Here is a 20,372-nt window from a genome sequence, read left to right as displayed (position 1 = left end):
GTTTAACAACTTTTTAAGTTGGGGATAAATGGAAAAGTATGTGTCTGTATTTAATCCGTGAATGAGCAAAGTAGAAATGCCAGTTCTTCGCGGTAACACGAAACCGAACTGGCCTGTTTTCACGAATAAAACGAACTTCGCGGTGGAGAACCGCCTGCGCACGCACCTGCGCGCCGCGAGTGGGCGGAACTCCGCCCCCCTGCGCGCGCCGGAAGCAGGACACCATCGAGCCGTGGTCCTCCCGCGTGCCTAGAGCGGAGGCGACGGCGAGCTGGGGAGCTGGCCTTGGTGCCCGGTGAGGACCGCGGACCTTGCTGGAGCGCCCCCGGCTGCCCCTGCGGGTGGGTGCTGGGTGTGTGGTGACTGCGCTCCGACTGGGAAAGTCTTGCAGCCCCGGGCTGGGAAGCAGCTGGTGCCCTGGGTGCAGAGGAGCCTTCCGCGACAGAGGGCCCGCAGGCCGGGGCGGGGGCCTGGGGCGTCCTGAAGCTGCGGATCGGCTCCCCGGGGCACAACTTAAGCAGCACTGGTTTCGTCCATTGATCGCAGTTTTAAACACGTGTTGAAGGTAAACCGTCGAGGGTGGTGCTCGAGCGGAAACCCGAAGGACGTGAAAAGACCCGTGTGGCCGTTGGGGGCACGCGCTTTCAGGCCGAGGGACAGCAAGTGCAAGGGCCTCCAGGCTCCTTGGCTTCCTCGAGGAGTCCGCTGCAAGGAGACCGCGGACGAGGACCCGACGCAGCGAGCGGGGCGGGGTGTGGAGAGGGAGGTTTGGAGAGGTTGGGGCGCGGGGCGAGGTGCGTAGGAGTGGGCGCCGTATTGCGGGAGTCATTTGGCCGTTTCTTGGTGTGAAGAAGTTGTGGAGGATTTTAAGCAGAGGGAAAACGTGTTCTGACTTGGGTTTTAAGGCATCTGTAGCTGGGAACTCACCGTGAGGTTAGACCCTAGGGCCGCAAGAACGGAATCGGTGAAACTTACCGGTACTTCAGGAGATGAGGATGCCTTGAACTTGCATTACTGCGGGCGTGGGTAGCCGCTGTCGGATTAATGATCTACCTGGAAGGTGGAGCCGGCGGGCCTTGCTGCTGCACCCGATGTGGATGATGAGGGAGAGCGAGCGAGAAGGCAAAGTTTTAAGCCCAAGGGTTTAAGAGCTCTTGGAGGAGAGATCTGAGGTTGAGCTTTGGGATTTTGTGTAAGTTATTAAACGCTCCATGCCTCAGTATCCTCTGTGCAGTGACGTTGGCACCTTTGTCTTTTATTTTTTTTAAGATTTTATTTATTTGTCAGAGAGAGCGAGCGCGCGTGGGCGCGCACCAGCGCACAAGCAGGCAAAGGCGGAGAGAGAAGCAGGCTCCCTGCCGAGCAAGGAGCCCGATGCGGGACTCGATCCGAGGACTCTGGGATAGTGGCCTGAGCCGAAGGCAGCGGCTTGACTGACTGAGCCACCCAGGCGTCCCCCCGTTTGTGGTCCTTGATTCAATCCGTTGTTTCGTCAAGCTGCAGAATCGTGATTTTTCAGATTTGTTATTCCTGCTCTGTCAGCCGGCAATCTTGGGTAGAACAGAGTTTTCTCATTTTGTATGTATATTCCGTTTCTGGAAGGGTTGTTTCCGAGAGAAAGGGATTAATACTAATCATTGGAATTGCGTGAGTACAGCAAAGGTGTATTGCTGTTGTTGTTACTGTTACCACTGCTGCTCCTGTGAGTCTTTTCCTTGTGTTAAAGATTTATTTATTTATTTGAGGTGGGGTGAACAATGGCGGGTGGGGGCGAGGTCGAAGGAGAGGCCGACCCCACTGAGCAGGGAGCCCAATGCGGGGCTTGATCCCAGGACCCTGGATTATGACCTGAGCCAGGGCAGATGCTGTACCAATTGAGCCACCTGTTTCTGTAATTCTTGTTTGTTTGCTTGTTTGTTTGTTTTTAAGATTTTATTTATTTATTTGCCAGAGAGAGACACAGCGAGAGAGGGAATACAAGTAGGGGGAGCGGGAGTGGGAGAGGGAGAAGCGGGCTTCCTGCCAAGCAGCGAGCCTGGTGCCGGGTTCTGTCCCAGGACCCCTGGTGCATGACCTGAGCCGAAGGCAGACGCTTAATAGTGCGACACCCAGGCGCCCCTGTGATTCATGTTTTCACATTGGCAGGAGGAGACAGTGAAAAGGAAGCCCTCTGGGGCAGAGCGGAAGCAGGCTGACGCTGGGGATGGCGATGGCACTGGTGAATGCGCATTCCCCAGCTCCTCTGAATCTGAAGAAGGAGGGGCCGCGCACAGGGAAGGAGGATCGCTGCTCTACTTGGGAACAGGGGTTCAGGCTACAGGGAAAGAGCTCAGGCCTCGGACAAGAACCTCTGTGCGAACAGTTCAGGCAGTTGCGGTACGAAGAGACCACAGGGCCCCGCGAGGCGCTGAGCCGGCTGCGGGAGCTCTGCCGACGCTGGCTGCGGCCCGAGATGCACAGCAAGGAGCAGATCGTGGAGCTGCTGGTGCTGGAGCAGTTCCTGACCATCCTGCCCGAGGGGCTGCAGGCCCGGGTGCGGGAGCGCCACCCGGAGAGCGGGGACGAGGTGGTGGTCATGCTGGAGCACATGCAGCTGGAGCTTGGGGAAGCAGGACAGCGTGCGGTAAGGAGCGGGTGGGCTGTTTTGCAGAAAAGCGGGACGTGAGACCTTGGGCCAGAGCAGGGGGCGTGCGTTCAGCAGCAGGAGAACTGCCGAGCTGTGGTTCCATTTCTTTCCAGTCTGGCTGCTCGGAGCGTGGGTCAGCCTCTCCCGCTGTCCGCGGCGAGGAACTGAACGTGCTGATGCCCCTCCGGTTCGTCTTTGCTCCTTTCTCACAGGGAAGTGTTTCCTGAAAGTTTCCTCCTAAACCCTCAGGTCCCTAACTGTCCTAACTGTCCCTATGTCACTGTCCCTAGGGCCCAGACCAGGCAAAGAAGCAGAAGGTGCTTGCAGAGGAGGCGGCCCCTGTGGCAGCGGTGCGGGAGCTGCAGGTGCGGGCTGAGCGGGACGTGCCGGGGCCTGAAGAAGAGAAGGGTAAGGAGCGGCGGCGGCCGCCCACGTGTGCCAGGGGGCTTCGGCGGCCCCTGCCGAGGCCCGGCTTTCGTGTTTGTCTTGAGTTGGGTTTATTGAGGCCTAATCTACACTTGGTAGAATTCACTCTGCGAGTGTCCTGGTCAGTGAGTTTTCACGAACATGACAAAACTCAGTTGTCTAATCACCACAGTCCAGATCTGGAAGATTCCCATCAGCCCAAACGCTTCCCCCTGTCCTTTCCTTGGCGTTCCTGTCCAGCTGAAACCAAAAGCTTCTCCCATACTGTCCTTCATCTCCTCCTCCTTCCTTTTACAACAGGGGTGACTAGACAAGGATTGCTAGTGTCTCACCCGAGGCCGAGAACCCCAGCCACGTGCACCAGTCCTCATTTTTTCTTGTCTCCTTCAAGTTACTGTAGTATTATTACTGTCTTTTGTTTCTAAATGTCACCTAGATTTGTTTCTTCCTGTATGGTATTTTCATTGTCACTTAAATCCCTCTTTCTTGTTTCTGTCCCTTACATTTTTTTTTTTTTAAGATTTTTCTATATTTGAGAGAGAAAGCACGAGAGCATGAGCGTTGTGAGGAGCAGGGGAAGCAGGCTCCCCGCTGAGCAGGGAGCCCAACGAGGGGCTCGATTCCAGGACCTGAGATCATGACCTGAGCTGAAGGCAGACGCTTAACTGACTGAGCCCCCCAAGCACCCCATGATGGGCTTGTGTTTTAAGTGCGACGAGGAAATGTGGTCATAGTAGATCCTTGACACTGTCCCTTGCCCTCTGGGTCTGTTGAAAATGCTGTTTTACACTCAAAGTTCAGGTCATTTTCAGGTTTCAGGGCTGCCCCCTCTTTTTAGTTGTGTATGTCGTTAGATCACCGCTGGAGAAGGCTCTCTCTTCCTTTAAGTCCTGCCACCCCTGTGGGCGGCTGCAGGAAGATGTGCACAGGGTGCCCCGTGCGGGACTCACGGTCTCCGGCCTCTCCTGGCGAGTCCCCCACTGTTCACTTTGGCTCTCATGTGCTCTCCCTTTACGGTTGGTCTGCTGCCTTCACAGGGCTCACACTCTTGAACTCGCACTAGCTTGTCACGGGTGCCGCCGAGGACCTCCTCTCATTCCAGCTTTGCGTCCTCATTCAGGCTCTTGGCCTTGGCAGGCCTTCTCCTCCCCCACCTGTGCCTGTGTGTCTGAGCTTTGGCTTTATTCGTCAGACGTTGCTTGTGGTCTTCCACGGACCAGACGTGTGAGCCGTTACAGCATCGAGACTCCTGGTGTCTGTTGAGCCCCACAGGAAGGCAGCTGCTGCTGTCCAAAGAGATCAGGAAAGTCCAAGACATCTTTGTGAACTTAGTTAACCTCGAGGTCTTGTAGTCCAGTGGTTTTGATCTATTGGTGAGGACGCTGAGCCCAGAGGGTTCAGATGACACAGCTGATGAGTGATGAAATGGGCTCTGTGTCTGCATTTCTTCATTTCCAGCGCCTTCTTACTGGCCCCAGGGCGCTCAGTTGACCTCCGGCTGACAAAGCATTTTCTTTCTTTTTTTTTTTTTTAAGATTTTATTTATTTATTTGACAGAGAAAGAGAGATCACAAGTAGGCAGAGAGGCAGGCAGGGAGAGAGGAGGAAGCAGGCTCTCCTCTGAACAGAGAGCCCGATGCGGGGCTTGATCCCAGGACCCTGAGATCATGACCTGAGCCAAAGGCAGAGGCTTAACCCACTGAGCCACCCAGGTGCCCCCAAACCATTTTCAAGAATGTACAGCCATTGGGGCACCTGGGTGGCTCAGTGAGTTAAGCCTCTGCCTTCGGCTCAGGTCATGATCCCAGAGTCCTGGGATCGAGTCCCGCATCGGGCTCTCTGCTCTGCAGGGTGCCTGCTTCCCCCTCTCTCTCTGCCTGCCTCTCTGCCTACTGGTGATCTCTCTGTCAAGTAAATAATAAAAAAAACTTAAAAAAAAAAAAAAGAAGAAGAATGTACAGCCATGCCCTTTAAGACTGTTTGCTTGCTTGCTAACTTTGTATGCTGTGTGTATGTCATAAGATCAAGTTCAAACTGTTTCAGATAAGCCGCCTCCTCCTACAGTCCCTGTCCTCCCCCGAGCAACCACTGCTCACAGTTTCCTGTGGGCCACTGCGTATCTGTTCTGTGCTCCCGCAGCATTTCCACTTGGCACACACGGCTTGATTTAAATTTATTCCTCCTAAATGCGGATTCCCTTCCCTAAGCATCAAAAAACCAGTAATTGGTGGTATATATTTCATGTTTCAGGTGAGGGGACAAAGACTGAGAATGGGAAGATGGTTGTACAGACAGACTCTCCTGGAGGAGCGGAATCATCTGGGAAAGTGTCTGAACCTGTAGAACCTGGTCCCGAGGACCCTAACTTGGAAGAGCAGCAGGTCAGGCCCACGGAGAAGACGGAGTGTAAATGCTCAGAGTGTGGGGAGGGATTCACCCCGAGCTCAGACCTGATTAGACACGAAGGGACGCACGCAGAAGGAAAGCTCTGTGGCTCTGAGACTTGTCAGAGCCCCAGGCCTGTGGCACATCAGAAAGTCTGCTCAAGAGAGAAGGGTCATCAGTGTCACGAGTGTGGGAAAGCCTTTCAGAGAAGTTCACACCTTGTCCGACACCAGAAAATCCATCTTGGCGAGAAGCCTTATCAGTGCAAAGAGTGTGGAAAGGTCTTTAGCCAGAATGCAGGCCTTTTGGAACACCTCAGGATCCATACTGGAGAGAAACCTTACCTGTGCATCCATTGTGGGAAGAACTTCAGGCGCAGCTCCCACCTCAACCGACACCAGCGGCTTCACAGCCAGGAGGAGCCCCGTGAGTGCAAGGAGTGTGGGAAGACCTTCAGTCAGGCCCTTTTCCTCACGCACCACCAGAGAATCCACGGCCACTCCAGAAGCCATCGCTGTAACGAGTGCGGGAAAGCCTTCGGTTTGACCTCAGACCTCATTCGCCATCACAGGATTCACACCGGAGAAAAGCCTTTTAAGTGTGCCATATGCCAGAAAGCCTTCCGACTCAACTCCCACCTGGCCCAGCACGTGAGAATCCACAATGAAGAAAAGCCCTACGAGTGTAGTGAGTGTGGCGAAGCCTTCAGGCAGAGGTCGGGGCTTTTTCAGCATCAGAGATACCACCACAAACACAGTCCGCCGTGACGGGGCGTCCTCTCTGCGAGGAACATCAGGGACAGTACGTTGACAAGCGAGCGGCACTGTAGGAAGTCACTGCAGCCGGTTCGAGCCTCCGAGAACTCCAGGGGCCAAGCAGGAGGCTCTGCCCCTTCACGTGTGCTCGGCTGCGGAGCTCGATGATTTGACCCTTGATGGGACTATGGGAACAAGCGGAACAGCATTCTTCACTGCAGGACTTCTCTGAGCCTTTAACTTGTGCATCTCCAAGTAGTAGAGACCCTCATGATGGGTGAGGCTTTGAAGTCAGCAGTGAGTCAGCCAAGTACCCATGGATTTATAGGCTTGAACGGAGCAAGAGCGGGTTGATACGTTTGCATCTGCTACGGCAACAGCTATAAAGTAAAACTAAAGATGTTTGGAAATATCCCACTCTCAAAGGTATCTTAAAGTGCAGGTTAAGGTTGGCATTTTCCCCCCGCTGGCTTTACTAACCACCCCTGTGGGCATCCCCCCACCTTCCCCCACCCCCAGTCAGCAGAAGCATTTTAGAAAGCAAAGAAAATTTAATTCGACCACTTCCCACCCCATTCTTGTCACAATACTTCACTGATTCGAGTTAGAAATCAAGATTTTATTTAAAGTATGGAAGAGGTTTCATGAGTCGTTTGAACGAGTAGTGCCGAGTTAAATCAGGCAGCGGCTGTCTGGCTCGGTAACTCTAGCGCCAGGTTAGTGGCTCCTGCACAGACACTGTTTAGTAAGGGGGGAAAGAGATTAGACTTTTTTCCTTAAAGACTGATAATGCACTTTTATTTTTTATTTATTTTTTAAAGATTTTATTTATTTATTTGAGAGAGAGAACATGAGTCGAGGGGAGGGCAAAGGGAAAGGGAGAAGCAGATTCTCTGCTGAGCACAGAGCCGGACACTGGGCTTGATCCGAGGACCCTGCGATCATGACCTGAACCAAAAATCAGGAGTCAGATGCTTAACCGACTGAGCCGCCTAGATGCCCCTGATAATATGATTTTTAAATGTTGCTTGTTCTGGAATTCTTTGGAAGTCAAATAATAAAGTCAGCTGGGAGGAGATCGTGATTTTATACTGTGAATACCAAAGTGTCATGGTAATGATGAAGAACATTGAGCTTAGGGGAGTCCGCCCTTGAACTGTCATTGCTTGCTGATTGTCAGTAGCTGTATAGGCTATTGTGTCTGGAAAAGTGTCTCAGTCTCCTGTGGGAATGAACCCTCGGGTATTGCTGAGGATTTGGTTCAGCTGCATATAGTTTAGAAACAAGCAAGGAGTGACTTCACAAATTTTGTTTTTCTCTCAGAAAAATCTGGTGACAAAGCAGTCCAGGACTGATAAAGTGGTTCCATGACACCACCAGGGACTCTGCCTCTGCTTTTCTGTTAACCTCCTAGTGCATACCACCAGTCCTGAGGTTGTCACATGATCCTTGTTGGCTGCTGAAGCTCCAGCCATCACATGCAAAATGCAGACAGAGGCAGAAGGAAAAAATTCCTCCCAGTTCAGCCAGCTGTCTGTGCACAGCCTCCCAGAAGTCAGATCAGCACATATGCTGCAGACTAAAACTTGGGAAAGGGAGTCTGGAGAGTGTATTGTGGTTTGTGGAGTGCCCAGCCGGAAACTAAGCTTTTGTCACTAAGAAGAAAGGCAAACATGAAGGCTGGAATGGGCACTTTGCAGTCTTGACCCACTTCCCAACTGCATCTGGCTGCGTGCAGTCTGACCGGCTGCCACCGTTAATGCCATTTCCTGAAGGAGGACCAAATATGTGGGAGAAGCAGGGCAACTTTTTGAGGCAATTTTGAGGAATCCATGGAAACAGTAATGTTCGATTCCCTAGGAAGTCATAAAGCTGTCTTTCATTCTGCCTTGATGAGTAAAGTTAAGTGGATATCAGGGATTTTCTCCCCAAGTGTTTTGACAGCTGTGCTGAGGTCAGTACCTAAGCACTCAACTCTGTATCATAGTTCAAATCTGTTTGAATAAAGAACAAAGAATGTCTTTATTATTCTCATGAAAAAGCAATGACAATGATAAGAGTTAAAGTGTGGGAGTGATATACTCTTTTTTTTAAAGATTTTATTTACTTATTTGAGAGAGAGTGAGAGAGAGAGAGCGTAAGAGGGGAGAAGGTTAGAGGGAGAAGCAGACTTCCCATGGAGCAGGGAGCCCGATGTGGGACTCGATCCTGGGACTCCAGGATCATGACCTGAGCCGAAGGCAGTTGCTTAACCAACTGAGCCACCCAGGCTCCCGAGAGTGATATATTCTTAAATATCTGGAAAATTTAGCTTTTTTCATGATGATTCTGTAGTACATGCATTATAGGTGTTCTAAATTCATGGACACCTTAACCAACCTAATCCCTCACACGGTCCCAAAGTCAGTGGTGGTCTCATCAGTACCCTGGGGGCATACCCATAGCCACTTGAACATAAGTGTTGGAAACAGGTATATTTTATTTTTTAATTTTTTTGAATGTGAGGGGAAGAAGGAGAGGGGGCAAGAGAATCTCAAGCAGGCTCCACGCCCAGGACCCGGAGATCATGAGCTGAGCTGAAATCAAGAGCCAGGTGCCCCTGGATGCGAGTATATTTTAATAACATGCTTTTCTTCTCTATTCTTGAAGGTTATAGGAACATTGAGCAAAGGGCAAAATGTTATAGCAGATCTTGATGAAGGTTTTGCTTATGATGCAACCCATGTTAGGTGTTCTAGAAGGAAAGCCGAAAGTCTGTTGAGAGGGCAGCAACCCGGAAGGGATGAGCTGTATCCACAAGGTATCCTACTGATCGACTTTTCTGTTGGGATAATATCCTATAATGTTCAGAAAAGATGGTCCTTGTGTGTCTTCATTTTCTGCTCACTGTTTAAAAAACATAAAGTTATTAGTAAGTGTGCCATTATAATATAGTATGGAAAAACAGAAAAATAAAGCACCCTAAATTTTCACCTGTCAGAAATAATCACTGTTTAGTGTACACACACACACACGCACACACACACACACTCTCAAATGGTGATTATTAAGTACTGATAATTTCTGCTTAATTTTTAATATAATTGTCCATGTTTTATCTTCATAAATTCTTTTTTTTTTAAAGATTTTATTTATTTGACAGAGATCACAAGTAGGCGGAGAGGCAGGCAGAGAGAGAGAGGAGGAAGCAGGCTCCCCACAGAGCAGAGAGCCCGATGTGGGGCTCGATCCCAGGACCCTGGGATCATGACCTGAGCTGAAGGCAGAGGCTTTAACCCACTGAGCCACCCAGGCGCCCCTATCTTCATAAATTCTTAATAAATTAACTCTGTTTGTGATAGAAATTCATATATTTTGTAAAAACCTTAAAAAATGTAAAGAAAGCAAATCATTCTGCTTCGTGGTCCAGATAGAATCCCTTAATAATGTGTTTTGAGATATTGATCTTTTTTATGCATAAAAACACTTTTCTACTGGATTTCATGAACAGTTTCGACTTGTAGAAGAGAAGGACAGTCCATTTGCCTATCTGCTCAGTCCATTCTAGACCAGTTCTGCCACGATCTGCGTGGGCAGTTGCCATGTGACCCTTCTCTGACCACTGAGGATTGGACTCGGGTGAGGAACCCCTAAGCCAGGCTTGGTCATTTGGATCCCCCTCGAAGTTTGATACTGGGTCACAGATTCTGGTTGGTCTCTATTAAACATTTGAAGAAGAAACTAATCTAGAGCTGGAACCATTTTTGTGGTCAGATAAAAACCAAACGGAAACAAAGCAGCCCAGTGAGAAGTAATGAAGGCAGCAAGTCCTGAAGCTGGAACCCGCGAAGGCCCAGAGAGACTCAGGAGAAGCGACTCCGGCCCTCGGCTCCTGAGGTCGGCCACACGCCCAGCTGGTCCCGGGAGTCCAAGGAATACCCTTGTTTGCTTCTGCTAAAGATTTCTTTTAAGTCCATTTGATTGGGTTTCTGAATCTTGCTAACAATTAAAAAAAAATCCCTGATCAAGACACTCAGATAACTAAAAGTTTTCATGGAAGATCATTTAATTTAAAAATTTTAAAAAGGTTTTCTTGATTAGAGCCAGCGAGGAAAAGACTGCACGCAGCGGGAGCGGGAGCCGCAGATTGCCGGCTGAGCGGGGAGCAGTGCGGGACTCGATCTCAGGACTCTGAGATGACCTGGGCGGAAGACAGCTGCTTGACTGAGCCCCCCGGGCGTCCCGGAGGTAATTCTATGGTATATGTCCCCATTGTTAGTCGTTTATAGTTTGTCACCACAAACATACCAGTGAACATCCCCGGACATAAGAGCTTCGCTCACTTTGTAGAACTCGAGTCCTTCACTCATGTCCTAAAACTAGAATGAATGGGACTATGGGGTAGGCACATTTTCTAAGGCTTTGGATTCATTTGCCAAATTGGCCTCCAGAAAGGTTATACTAATCTGTGCCTTCTGTTAGCAGTCTGTGAAAATGCCCGATTTTCCATACCCACATCAAACATGGAAATTATTCTTTTGCAAATTTGACAATCTGGTGCATATGAGATGAGTCCTTTTTTCTTTTTTAGGGATTTTATTTATTTATTTGACAGAGATCACAAGTCGGCAGAGAACCAGGCAGAGAGAGAGGGGGAAGCAGGCTCCCCGCTGAGCAGAGAGCCCGATGCGGGGCTCGATCCCAGGACCCCGAGATCATGACCCGAGCCGAAGGCAGAGGCTTAACCCACTGAGCTACCTAGGCGCCCCTAATCTGCAAATTTAAATTTTAAGAATTTGTGCTGCTTGCTAGATTGTAATTGTTCACTCATCTAACCAGCAACCTGAGAGTATCCTAAAAAGAGAGACTCGGGTTTGCCTTTGCCATCTTGTGGGGTTTTTGTTCTTGTTGTTTTTTAATTAATTTGACAGAGAAAGAGCACAAGCAGGGGGCGCGGCGGAGGGAGAGGGAGAAGCAGACACCCCGCTGAGTGGGGAGCCGGATGCGGGGCTCGGTCTGAGGACCCTGGGATCATGACCTGAGCCAAAGGCAGACGGTCAACCGCCTGCGCCGCCCAGGTGCCCCCCATCTTGTTTTTAATTGAATCGGTTTACAGAGCTGAGGGGCAAGCGCGGGTCCTCCGGACGCGCGTGCGCGGGGAGGTGGCGGGGGTCCTCCGGGGCACTAGCGAGAAGCGCGGCCGCAATCCTAGAGAGGCCGGGACCGCGTTCCTAGAAAAGCCGCTACTCGGCTGCGCCAGCGGCGGAAGGAGACGCTTTGGGGCGTTCCCGCTCTGCCGCCCGGAGCCTGTGGCGGGGCCGCCGCGTCTTTGCTGAACGTGTTCCTTGAGCTTTTGGTCCGCTGACCAGCAGTCGCACCCGCGGGTATTGCGCGCCCGCCTGGTGCCTCCGGGGTGCTTCGGCCGCGGCAGGTGCCTTTGCAGCGTCCTCCGACCGCCGCGCTGCCCGGACGCCAGGTGAGAGCCGGGCTCGCGGGGCTTGTGGACCGGGCCTCTGAGCTCGGGGGCGGGGCCTGGGCTCGCTGGGGCTGTGTGGACGGGACCTCGGACCTCGGGCGGGGGGCGGGAGCCGGGCTCGCTGGGGCTGTGTGGACGGGACCTCGGACCTCGGGCGGGGGGCGGGAGCCGGGCTCGCTGGGGCTGTGTGGACGGGACCTCGGACCTCGGGCGGGGGGCGGGAGCCGGGCTCGCTGGGGCTGTGTGGACGGGACCTCGGACCTCGGGCGGGGGGCGGGAGCCGGGCTCGCTGGGGCTGTGTGGACGGGACCTCGGACCTCGGGCGGGGGGCGGGAGCCGGGCTCGCTGGGGCTGTGTGGACGGGACCTCGGACCTCGGGCGGGGGGCGGGAGCCGGGCTCGCTGGGGCTGTGTGGACGGGACCTCGGACCTCGGGCGGGGGGCGGGAGCCGGGCTCGCTGGGGCTGTGTGGACGGGACCTCGGACCTCGGGCGGGGGGCGGGAGCCGGGCTCGCTGGGGCTGTGTGGACGGGACCTCGGACCTCGGGCGGGGGGCGGGAGCCGGGCTCGCTGGGGCTGTGTGGACGGGACCTCGGACCTCGGGCGGGGGGCGGGAGCCGGGCTCGCTGGGGCTGTGTGGACGGGACCTCGGACCTCGGGCGGGGGGCGGGAGCCGGGCTCGCTGGGGCTGTGTGGACGGGACCTCGGACCTCGGGCGGAGGGCGGGAGCCGGGCTCCCTGGGGCTGTGTGGACGGGACCTCGGACCTCGGGCGGAGGGCGGGAGCCGGGCTCCCTGGGGCTGTGTGGACGGAGCCTCTATCTTCGGCGAGGAAAGCCGGGCTCACTGGGGTTCTGTGGTCGGGGTCTTTGTCGTCGGGTGATGGGAGCCAGGCTCGCTGGGGCTGTGTGGATGGAGCTCCTGACCTTGGGGGGGTGGGGCGGGAGCCAGGCTCACTGGGGCTGTGTGGACGGAGCCTCTGACCTCGGTTGGCGGGAGTCGTGCTCGCTGGGCTTGTGGATGGGGCCTCTGACCTGGTGGGGCGGCAGGAGGCAGGCTTGCTAGGTCTGTGTGGACGTGGTCTCTGACTTCAGAAGGTGGGAGTCACTCATTGGGGCTGTGTGGACAGGGCCTCTGACTTTGGGGGCAGGGGCCGGGCTCCCTGGGGTTGTGTGGATGGGGCTTCTGACCTCGGTGGGCAGGAGCTAGGCTTACTGGGCTGTGTGGATGAGGCCTCTGACCTTGGAGGGTGGGGACCAGGCTCGCTGGGGCTTTGTGGACTGGGTTTCTGTCATTGGGTGACAGGAGCCGGGCTTCCTGGGGCTGTGTGGACGGAACCTCTGACATCCAGGGGTGGGGGCCAGGCTCACTGGATCTGTGTGGATGGCGCTTATGACCTCTGTGGGCAGGAACCAGCCTTGCTGGGGCTGTGTGGACGGGGCCTCTGACTTGGGAAAGTGGGAGCCGCACTCGCTGTGGCTGTGGTGACGGAATCTTTGACCTCAGGGATGGAGGAGGGGAGTGGCAGTCTTACTCCCTGGGGCTGTATGGACTGGACCTCTGACCTGGGAACACAAGAACGGGGCTCCCTGGGGCTGTGTGGACCCAGCCTCTGACTTCGGGGGGGCGGGACCCGGACTCCCTGGGGCTTCTGACCTCAGGGACTGGAGTCATGCTTGCTATGGCTGTGTGGTTGGGGCGACTGAGCTTGGAAGGTGGGAGCCGGGCTCCCTGGGGTTGTGTGGATGGGGCTCTGACCTCAGAAGGTGGGAGCTGGGTTCCCTGGGGCTTGTGGACGGGGCCTCTGACCTCGGGAGACGGGAGCTGGGCTCACTGGGCTGGTGTGAACGGGGCTCTGACCTTGGAAGGTGGGAGTCAGACTCCTTGGGGCTCTGGAAGGGGCCTCTGACCTCGGACGGTGGGAGCCTGGCTCCCTGGGGCTGGGGGGACGGGACCTGTGACCTGGGAAGGCAGGAGCTGGGCTTGCTGGTGCTGTGTGGAAGGAGTCTCTGACCTGGGGGTGGCGGGAGCCAGGCTCCCTGGGCCTGTGTGGATGGAGCCTCTGACCTCGGTGGGGGGGTGGGGGGTGGGACAGGCGGGAGCCAGGCTCGCTAGGATGTGTGGATGGGGTCTTTGTCGTTGCTTGACAGGAGCCAGGCTTGCTGAGGATGTGTGGACAGGACCTCTGACATCGTTAGGCGGGAGCCAGTCTCCCTGGGTCCGTGTGAACAGGGACTCTGTTGTCGAGGGATGGAAGCTGGACTTGCTGGGGCTTGTGGACGGGGCCTCTGACCTTGGGGAGCCGGGCTCGCGGAGGCTGTGTGGACGTGGCTCTGACCTCAGTGGGCGGGAGCCAGCCTTGCCGAGGCTGTGCGGACAGGGCTCTGACCTTGGTGGGTGGGACCCACACAGCTGGTGCTGTGTGGATGGCGCCTGTGACCTCCGGGAGTGGGGGGTTGGGATCGCTGGAGCTGTGTGGACAGGGCCTCTGACCTCGGTGGGCGGTAGCGGGGCTTGCCGAGACTGTGTGGACAGGCCTCTGACCTCGGTGGGTGGGAGCTGGGATCGGCAGGGGTGAGTGAACGGGGCCTCTGACCTTGGGGTTGGGGGGAGGCAGGAGCCGGGCTCGCTAGGGCTGTGTGGACTGGGCCTCTGTCGTCAGGGGACAGGAGCTGGGCTTGCTAGGGCATGTATACGGAGCCTCTGACCTCGGGTGGGGTGGGGGGAGCCGGGATCACTGGTGCTGTGTGGATGTGCCTCTGACCTGGGGGAGCGGAGGCTGGGCTTGCTGGGGTCGTGTGGACAGAGCCTGTCGGCGGCAGACCGGAGCCAGGCTCCCTGGGACTCTGTAGACGGGGACTCTGACCTCGGAAGGTGGGAGCCCGCTGCCTGGGGCTTTTTGGACAGAGCATCTGACCTTGGGAGGGGGCGGGAGGGGCGGGAGCCAGGCTCACTGTGGCTGTGTGGACAGGGCCTCATAGAAGGACAGGAGCCGGCCTCGCTGGGATTTGCAGACGGGACATATGACCTGGGAAGGCCTGAGCTGGGCTCCCTGGGTCTGTGTGGATAGGGCCTCTGACCTCGGGGGCGGGAGTCGCACTTGCTGCGGCAGTGTGGATGGGGCCTCTGACCTCTGTGGTCGGGTGCTGGGCTCGCTGGGGCTGTGTGGACGGAGCCTCTGACCTCGGGGGGCGGGAGCCGGGCACGCTAGGGCTATCTGGACGGGGCCTCTGTCTTTGAGGGACAGGAGCTGGGCTTGCTGGGGCTTGTGTATGCAGCCTCTGACCTCGGGTGGGGTGGGGGGAGCCGGGCTCTCTGGGGCTGTGTGGATGTGGCTCTGACCCCAGTGGGCAGGAGCCGGGCTTGCTCTGGCTTTGTGGACAGGGCCTCTGACCTCAGCGGGAGCTGCCTTCGCTGGGGTTGTGTGGATGGAGCCTCTGACTTTGGGGGCGGGAGGGGTGGGAGTCAGGCTCGCTAGGGCTCTGTAGACGGGGCTTCTGTCGTCAGGGGGAGGGAGCCGGGCTTGCTGGGGCTGGATGGATGGAACCTCTGAGCTCCAGGAGGAGCCGGCGCCTTGCTCACTGGAGCTGTGTGGACGGGGCATCTGACCTTGGAGGGTGCGATTCGGGCTCGCTGGAGCTGTGTGGATGGAGCGTCTGACCTCGGAAGGCGGGAGCTGGGTTCCCTGGGACTGTATGGACGGGGCCTCTGACCTTGGGGTGGGGGTGGGGCAGAAGGGGCAGGAGCAGGGCTCCCTATGGCTGTGTCGAAGGGGCTTTGTCATCGAGAGACGGGAGCCGAGCCGGGCTTGCTGGGGCTTGTTGATGGAGCCTCTGACCTCAGGGGTGGGAGCAAGGCTCCCTGGGGCTGTGTGGAGGGGCCTCCGTTGGGTGACAGGAACCGGGCTCGCTGGGGCTTGTGGACGGGACCTCTGACCTCAGCAGGAGGGGCGGGAGCCAGGCTCAGTGGGGCTGTGTGGATAGGGCTTCTCACCTTGGAAGGCAGGAGCCAGGCTCCCTGGGCTATCCAGACTCAGCCTGACTTTAGGGACAGGCCGGGAGCTGGGCTCGTGAACAGGGCCTCTGACCTCGGTGGGGTGGGATCCAGGCTTGCTGGGGTTGTGTGGACAGGGCGTCAGTCATCAAGGCACGGGAGCCGGGCTCACTGTGGCTTGTGGACATGGCTGTGATCCTGGTGGGCGGGAGCTGTTCTTGCTGGGGCTGTGTGCTCAGGGCCTCTGACCTCGCGGTGGCGGGACCCGGGCTCCCTGGGGCTGTGTGGATGGAGCCTCTGACCTCGGTGGACGGGAGCCGGACTCACTGGGGCTGTGTAGACATGGCTCTGACCTTAGACTGTTGCCTGGCTCACTGGGGCTGTGTGAATGGAGCCTCTGACTTCTAGGGGTGGGGGCCAGGCTCACTGTGGTTGTGTGGATGAGGCCTTTGACTTAGGGTGGGGGGGCGGGAGCCGGGCTCGCAAGGGCTGTTGGAAGGAGCTCTGTCCTCCTTGTATGGGTGGGGTGGGGGGAGCCGGTGAGGGACTGGATTTGGATGGCGGATTGGCTGGCTCTCCCGGGAATATCCTGGACAGAGATCCAGGATCTCCTTGACAAAAGAATATCCTTGATGACAGAGGGGTTTCCTGCGTCGGATTTGAGGTGTAGGGCGTTTGCGCTGGTACCTGGGAAATGTGCCCTCCTATAAGGGCAGTCCTGGCCATGAGGGACAAAGCGGGTGGGAAAAAGTCAAGCAGGTCAGCATGGCAGTGACGTGAGGAGTCTGCAAAGGGCGTAGGGACTGTGTCTTTTATTTTGGGGTTTCTAGGGGATAGGGACTGTCTTTTAATTTGGGGTTAGCGTTGTGCCTGTAAAATAATGTGCTTGGTAGTTTACTGAAGGACAAACCAGTTAGAAAAAAAAACACGGAAGGTCAGATCCTGGGGAGTTTGAATCCAGTCCACGGAGGAAGAGTTGAAACCCTGTTTTTGGTGGGGGAGTTGTGTTGAACATGGTCGGAATGGTGTTTTAGGAAATACTAATGCAGTGACGATAGGGTGGGCTGTGGGGCGGGGATACCACACAGAATGTTATTGTAGTCGTGAATGTCAGTGGTAATGGGGAATAAAAGGGAGGGAATGGCTGTGAGAGGTGTTCTGGAGGATTCCCTGGACTCAATGCTTATGGAAAGGGGCAGGTTTTAAAGCTGAACGCATGGGGGATGGTGGTGATGCCAGTGGAAATGGGGAGAACAGTGAGGGCGGCTTTGATGGGCTCCGATTTCAGCTTGGGATGTGTTGAGTTTATGACCCGGGAGAATCCGGAAGGCATCCTACTGGCATTTTAAGATGTGAGTCAGGAACACAAAGGTGAGCTGGAGTCAGCCAGAGATTGGTCTGTTCTTGGAATAGAGACGTGCTGAACTTGGGATTAATGAGATCATAAAAGGAGAGAGGACAGACAGAAACCTTGAAGCATGTGTTTCAATTTCCTGTTCTTACGTTAAAAAATTAGTTGAAACCCTAAACTTAGTGTCTTAAAACGTCCTCAACTTATTTTTCATGATTCTGTGGGCTGACTGGCCATTTCTACTGGTGGGGTTACTTGTGGTTGTGATCAGCTGGGAGCTAGGCGCTGCTGGACTGCAGCGGGGGCCTCTGGGGTCCAGTCCATGGCCAGTACGGGCTGTCCCAGAGCGCGGCAGGCCCACTACGGTGTGCCAAGGGCTGTGACGCGCTTCCTCTCGCAAAGCCGTTTTTGCGACGTTCTCTTGGCCAAAGCAAGTCCTAGGTCAGCACAGACTCAAGGGAAGAAGAAACAGACTCCACCTCCTGAGGAAAGGAGTGACAAAATCTCATCCTAAGAAATTCTAGGGAACAGGAGACTTGGGAAACAGTCTATCTCCCCTGCATTTGAGGTGGACTGTTCTGTGGGAAGCACACAGATGAGTAGGTTTGGCTCTGCCATGGATACAATTCTCTCCTCTCCAGCTGAGGTAGAGGCTGCTGGAGCATTCTTCTTGCCTCCCGCCCTTTACGTCCCTTACCTGCTGGCTCAGCCCCCTTAGGGTTCAAGATAGATTTCTGATTGTCACTGGTAACACAGGCAAGCAGGCTCAGTTTCTGAGCATGACTTAAACAGTGGTGACGAAAATACATGTTTCCTGGAGTTTTGAAGCTCTTTTTTTTTTTTTTTTTTTTTTTTTTGAAGCTCTTATTAATGCATTACTCCATTCTTACACCTCGGATGTGGAAAAACATTTTTAAAGTGTAGATCTGGGCTAAGTGAACCTTTTCCTTTAAGCTCAGCATGGATGAAGCTTTGCCAGGCCTCACACCTGAAAACGGAGACAGCCTTGTGAAAGTGAAGGAGGAGGACCCCCCCTGGGAGCAGACACGGGGCTCGCGGGAGAGCAGCCACCATGCTCGGGAGCTCTGCCGCCTCTGCTTCCGGCAGTTCTGCTACCAGGAGACCCCTGGGCCCCGAGAGGCTCTTCGAAGGCTCCGGGAGCTCTGCCACCAGTGGCTGCGGCCCGAGATGCACAGCAAGGAGCAGATCGTGGAGCTGCTGGTGCTGGAGCAGTTCCTGACCATCCTGCCCGAGGGGCTGCAGGCCCGGGTGCGGGAGCAGCAGCCGGAGAGCGGGGAGCAGGCGGTGGCCGCGCTGGAGGACCTGGAGAGAGACACGGGAGACCCGGGACAGCAGGTTGGTGAACACCTGACTGTTAGTTTTGGACTTTTTATTTATTTATTTTTTTTGAAGATTTTATTTGTCACAGTGAGCACAAGCAGGGGGAGCAGGAGGCAGAGGGAGAGGCAGACTCCCTGAGCAGGGAGCCTGATGTGGGACTTGATCCTAGGACCCCGGCGATCAAGACCTGGGCCAAAGGCAGATGTTTGACTGACTGAGCCTCTCAGGCATCTCTTACTACTTTTAAATAATTTATAACTGACAGAAGTATCTGGAAAGGTAGCACAGAGAACTCCTGTATCCTCTTCACCCAGATTCACCAGTGAACGCTGGATCCTGATGTGCCCCCTTGTGTGCAGGGGCTGCCCCCATCCTCTCCGTGCACGCACGGGGTGCGGCTCACACACACACTCACGCTGTGTTTTCTTCAACCAGTGGGGTTCTCGGGGACACCTTACTTCTCTATGTAGGAACACTTCAGTGTTCAATATGGATTTCCGAAGAACGGGCGCACTCTTTTGTGTAAACAGAACACAAAGATCAGGTTTTAGGAAATTGAAATTGTTACGTACTATGATCTACACAGGAGTCCTTGTTCACATTTTGCCGTATCCTCCCGGGAGTGCTTTTCAGCCATTTTCATCCTGCTCCCAGGATACAGTCCAGCCTCACACGCTGCATTTAGTCGCTTTCCTTTAGTCTCCTTCAACCTGGAACAGCTGCCTGGTCTTTCTTTGTCATATATCGATATTTTTGAAGAGGACAAACCAGTTACGTTACAGAATGCTCATAAATCTGGGTTTGTCTTCTACTTTTCTCATGATAGAATCCCGCTTGTGCATTTAGGCCAGAACCCCCAGAGGCTACGTGTTCTTGGCGCGCCCGGTCAGGAGGCACACGGTGATGGGTTGTCCCATTACTGATGAGGGGGGTCTGTCAGATGTCTGTAGCGTAAAGTGACCGTCTCCCCCTTCTAATTCGTAAGTAACCCTTGGGAGAGGTTTTGAGATCGGGCACATACCCTGTTCCTCGTTCAAGTCCCACCCGCCAGCGTAAACACCCACCCGCGCTTGTTCTCCTGCCTTCCTGGGCGGCGATTCTGGGTCGGCCTTGCCTCTGCTCTGCCGCCACAGGCTCCGCGTGCGGAACAAAGTCCGAGTCCTGGTGCGCGCGCAGCCCTTGTCTGCCACACGGATGCCCGTCTCTGTGTAGCTCCTCTGTCTTACTCGCTGCCGCTTTAGAAGAGGACAGCGGCTCGTCTGGCCCTCTGCAAGATGTCCCTAAGTGCTGTCCAGTCTGGTTCCCACCCGGATGCCTTTTCAAGGTGAACCTTTTGTTCTCAGGCTTGTGTCTGTACTCGGGGACAGGACATGTACCCACTGGTGACAGAGTATCAAGGAGCCTCTTTGGAGAGTCAGAGCCTCCAGCTCCTGCCCAGGGTAACCGCCTTGAAGTGTGGACCTCCAGAGCTCTGCCAAAAGAACCCTCAAGAAGTGATAATCCGTGAATATTGGTATTGTGACAGTAAGTGTAGAGTAAATGGTTCACGTAATAAAGTCATCAGAGGGGGCCCCTGGGTGGCTCAGTGGGTTGAGTCCTCTGCCTTCGGCTCGGGTCGTGATCCCGGGGTCCTGGGATTGAGCCCTGGTTCGGGCTTTCTGCTCGGCGAGGAGCCTGCTTCCTCCTCTCTCTCTGCCTGCCTCTCTGCCTACTTGTGATCTCTGTCAAATAAATAAATAAAATCTTTAAAAAAAAAAATAAAGTCATCAGAGGGTGAGGAGAACGTATCGGGCTCACATTGCTTGTGGCGTTTACCCATAGCACACAGCATAAATAGGCCTTCATATTTCCCTACTTACATGGCTAACGGTTCTTTTTCTTTCTTTTTTTTAAAAAGGTTTTATTTATTTACTTGACAAGAGACACAGTGAGAGAGGGAACACAAGCAGGGGGAGTGGGAGAGGGAAAGCAGGCTTCCCGCTGGGCAGGGAGCCCGATGTGGGGCTCGATCCCAGGACGCTGGGATCACGAACTGAGCTGAA

The 20,372-nt window shown here is 55.0% G+C and overlaps 2 protein-coding genes across 3 annotated transcripts; both read left to right on the top strand.

Moving 5' to 3' along the window:
- Positions 1-251: 251 nt before the first annotated feature.
- ZSCAN26 (zinc finger and SCAN domain containing 26) lies at positions 252-7,282 on the top strand. 2 transcript variants are annotated; one of them, XM_080831491.1, is made up of 4 exons: positions 252-295; positions 2,146-2,623; positions 2,917-3,034; positions 5,303-7,282. In XM_080831491.1, exons 2-4 carry the CDS (start codon positions 2,204-2,206, stop codon positions 6,202-6,204), a joined length of 1,440 nt encoding a protein of 479 aa, XP_080687617.1. In that variant the 5' UTR covers positions 252-295; positions 2,146-2,203; the 3' UTR covers positions 6,205-7,282. The 2 variants fall into 2 exon arrangements, with proteins under 2 accessions (XP_080687617.1, XP_080687616.1); XM_080831490.1 differs by having other exon boundaries at positions 252-341.
- Positions 7,283-11,469: 4,187 nt separating this feature from the next.
- LOC308337937 (piggyBac transposable element-derived protein 1-like) lies at positions 11,470-19,854 on the top strand (the record flags this gene model as incomplete). The annotated part of the gene is made up of 3 exons (XM_080831488.1): positions 11,470-11,647; positions 17,949-18,345; positions 19,674-19,854. Coding segments are annotated over exons 2-3 (577 nt in total), but the record flags the coding sequence as incomplete, so codon positions are not given.
- Between the last annotated feature and the right edge of the window lie 518 nt (positions 19,855-20,372).

The sequence above is a fragment of the Martes martes genome (genome assembly GCF_963455335.1).
Source record: "Martes martes genome assembly, contig: scaffold_274, whole genome shotgun sequence".
Classification (NCBI taxonomy): Eukaryota; Metazoa; Chordata; class Mammalia; order Carnivora; family Mustelidae; genus Martes; species Martes martes.
Note: the sequence above shows the minus strand (reverse complement) of the source record. Positions and strands in the feature narration are given on the sequence as shown.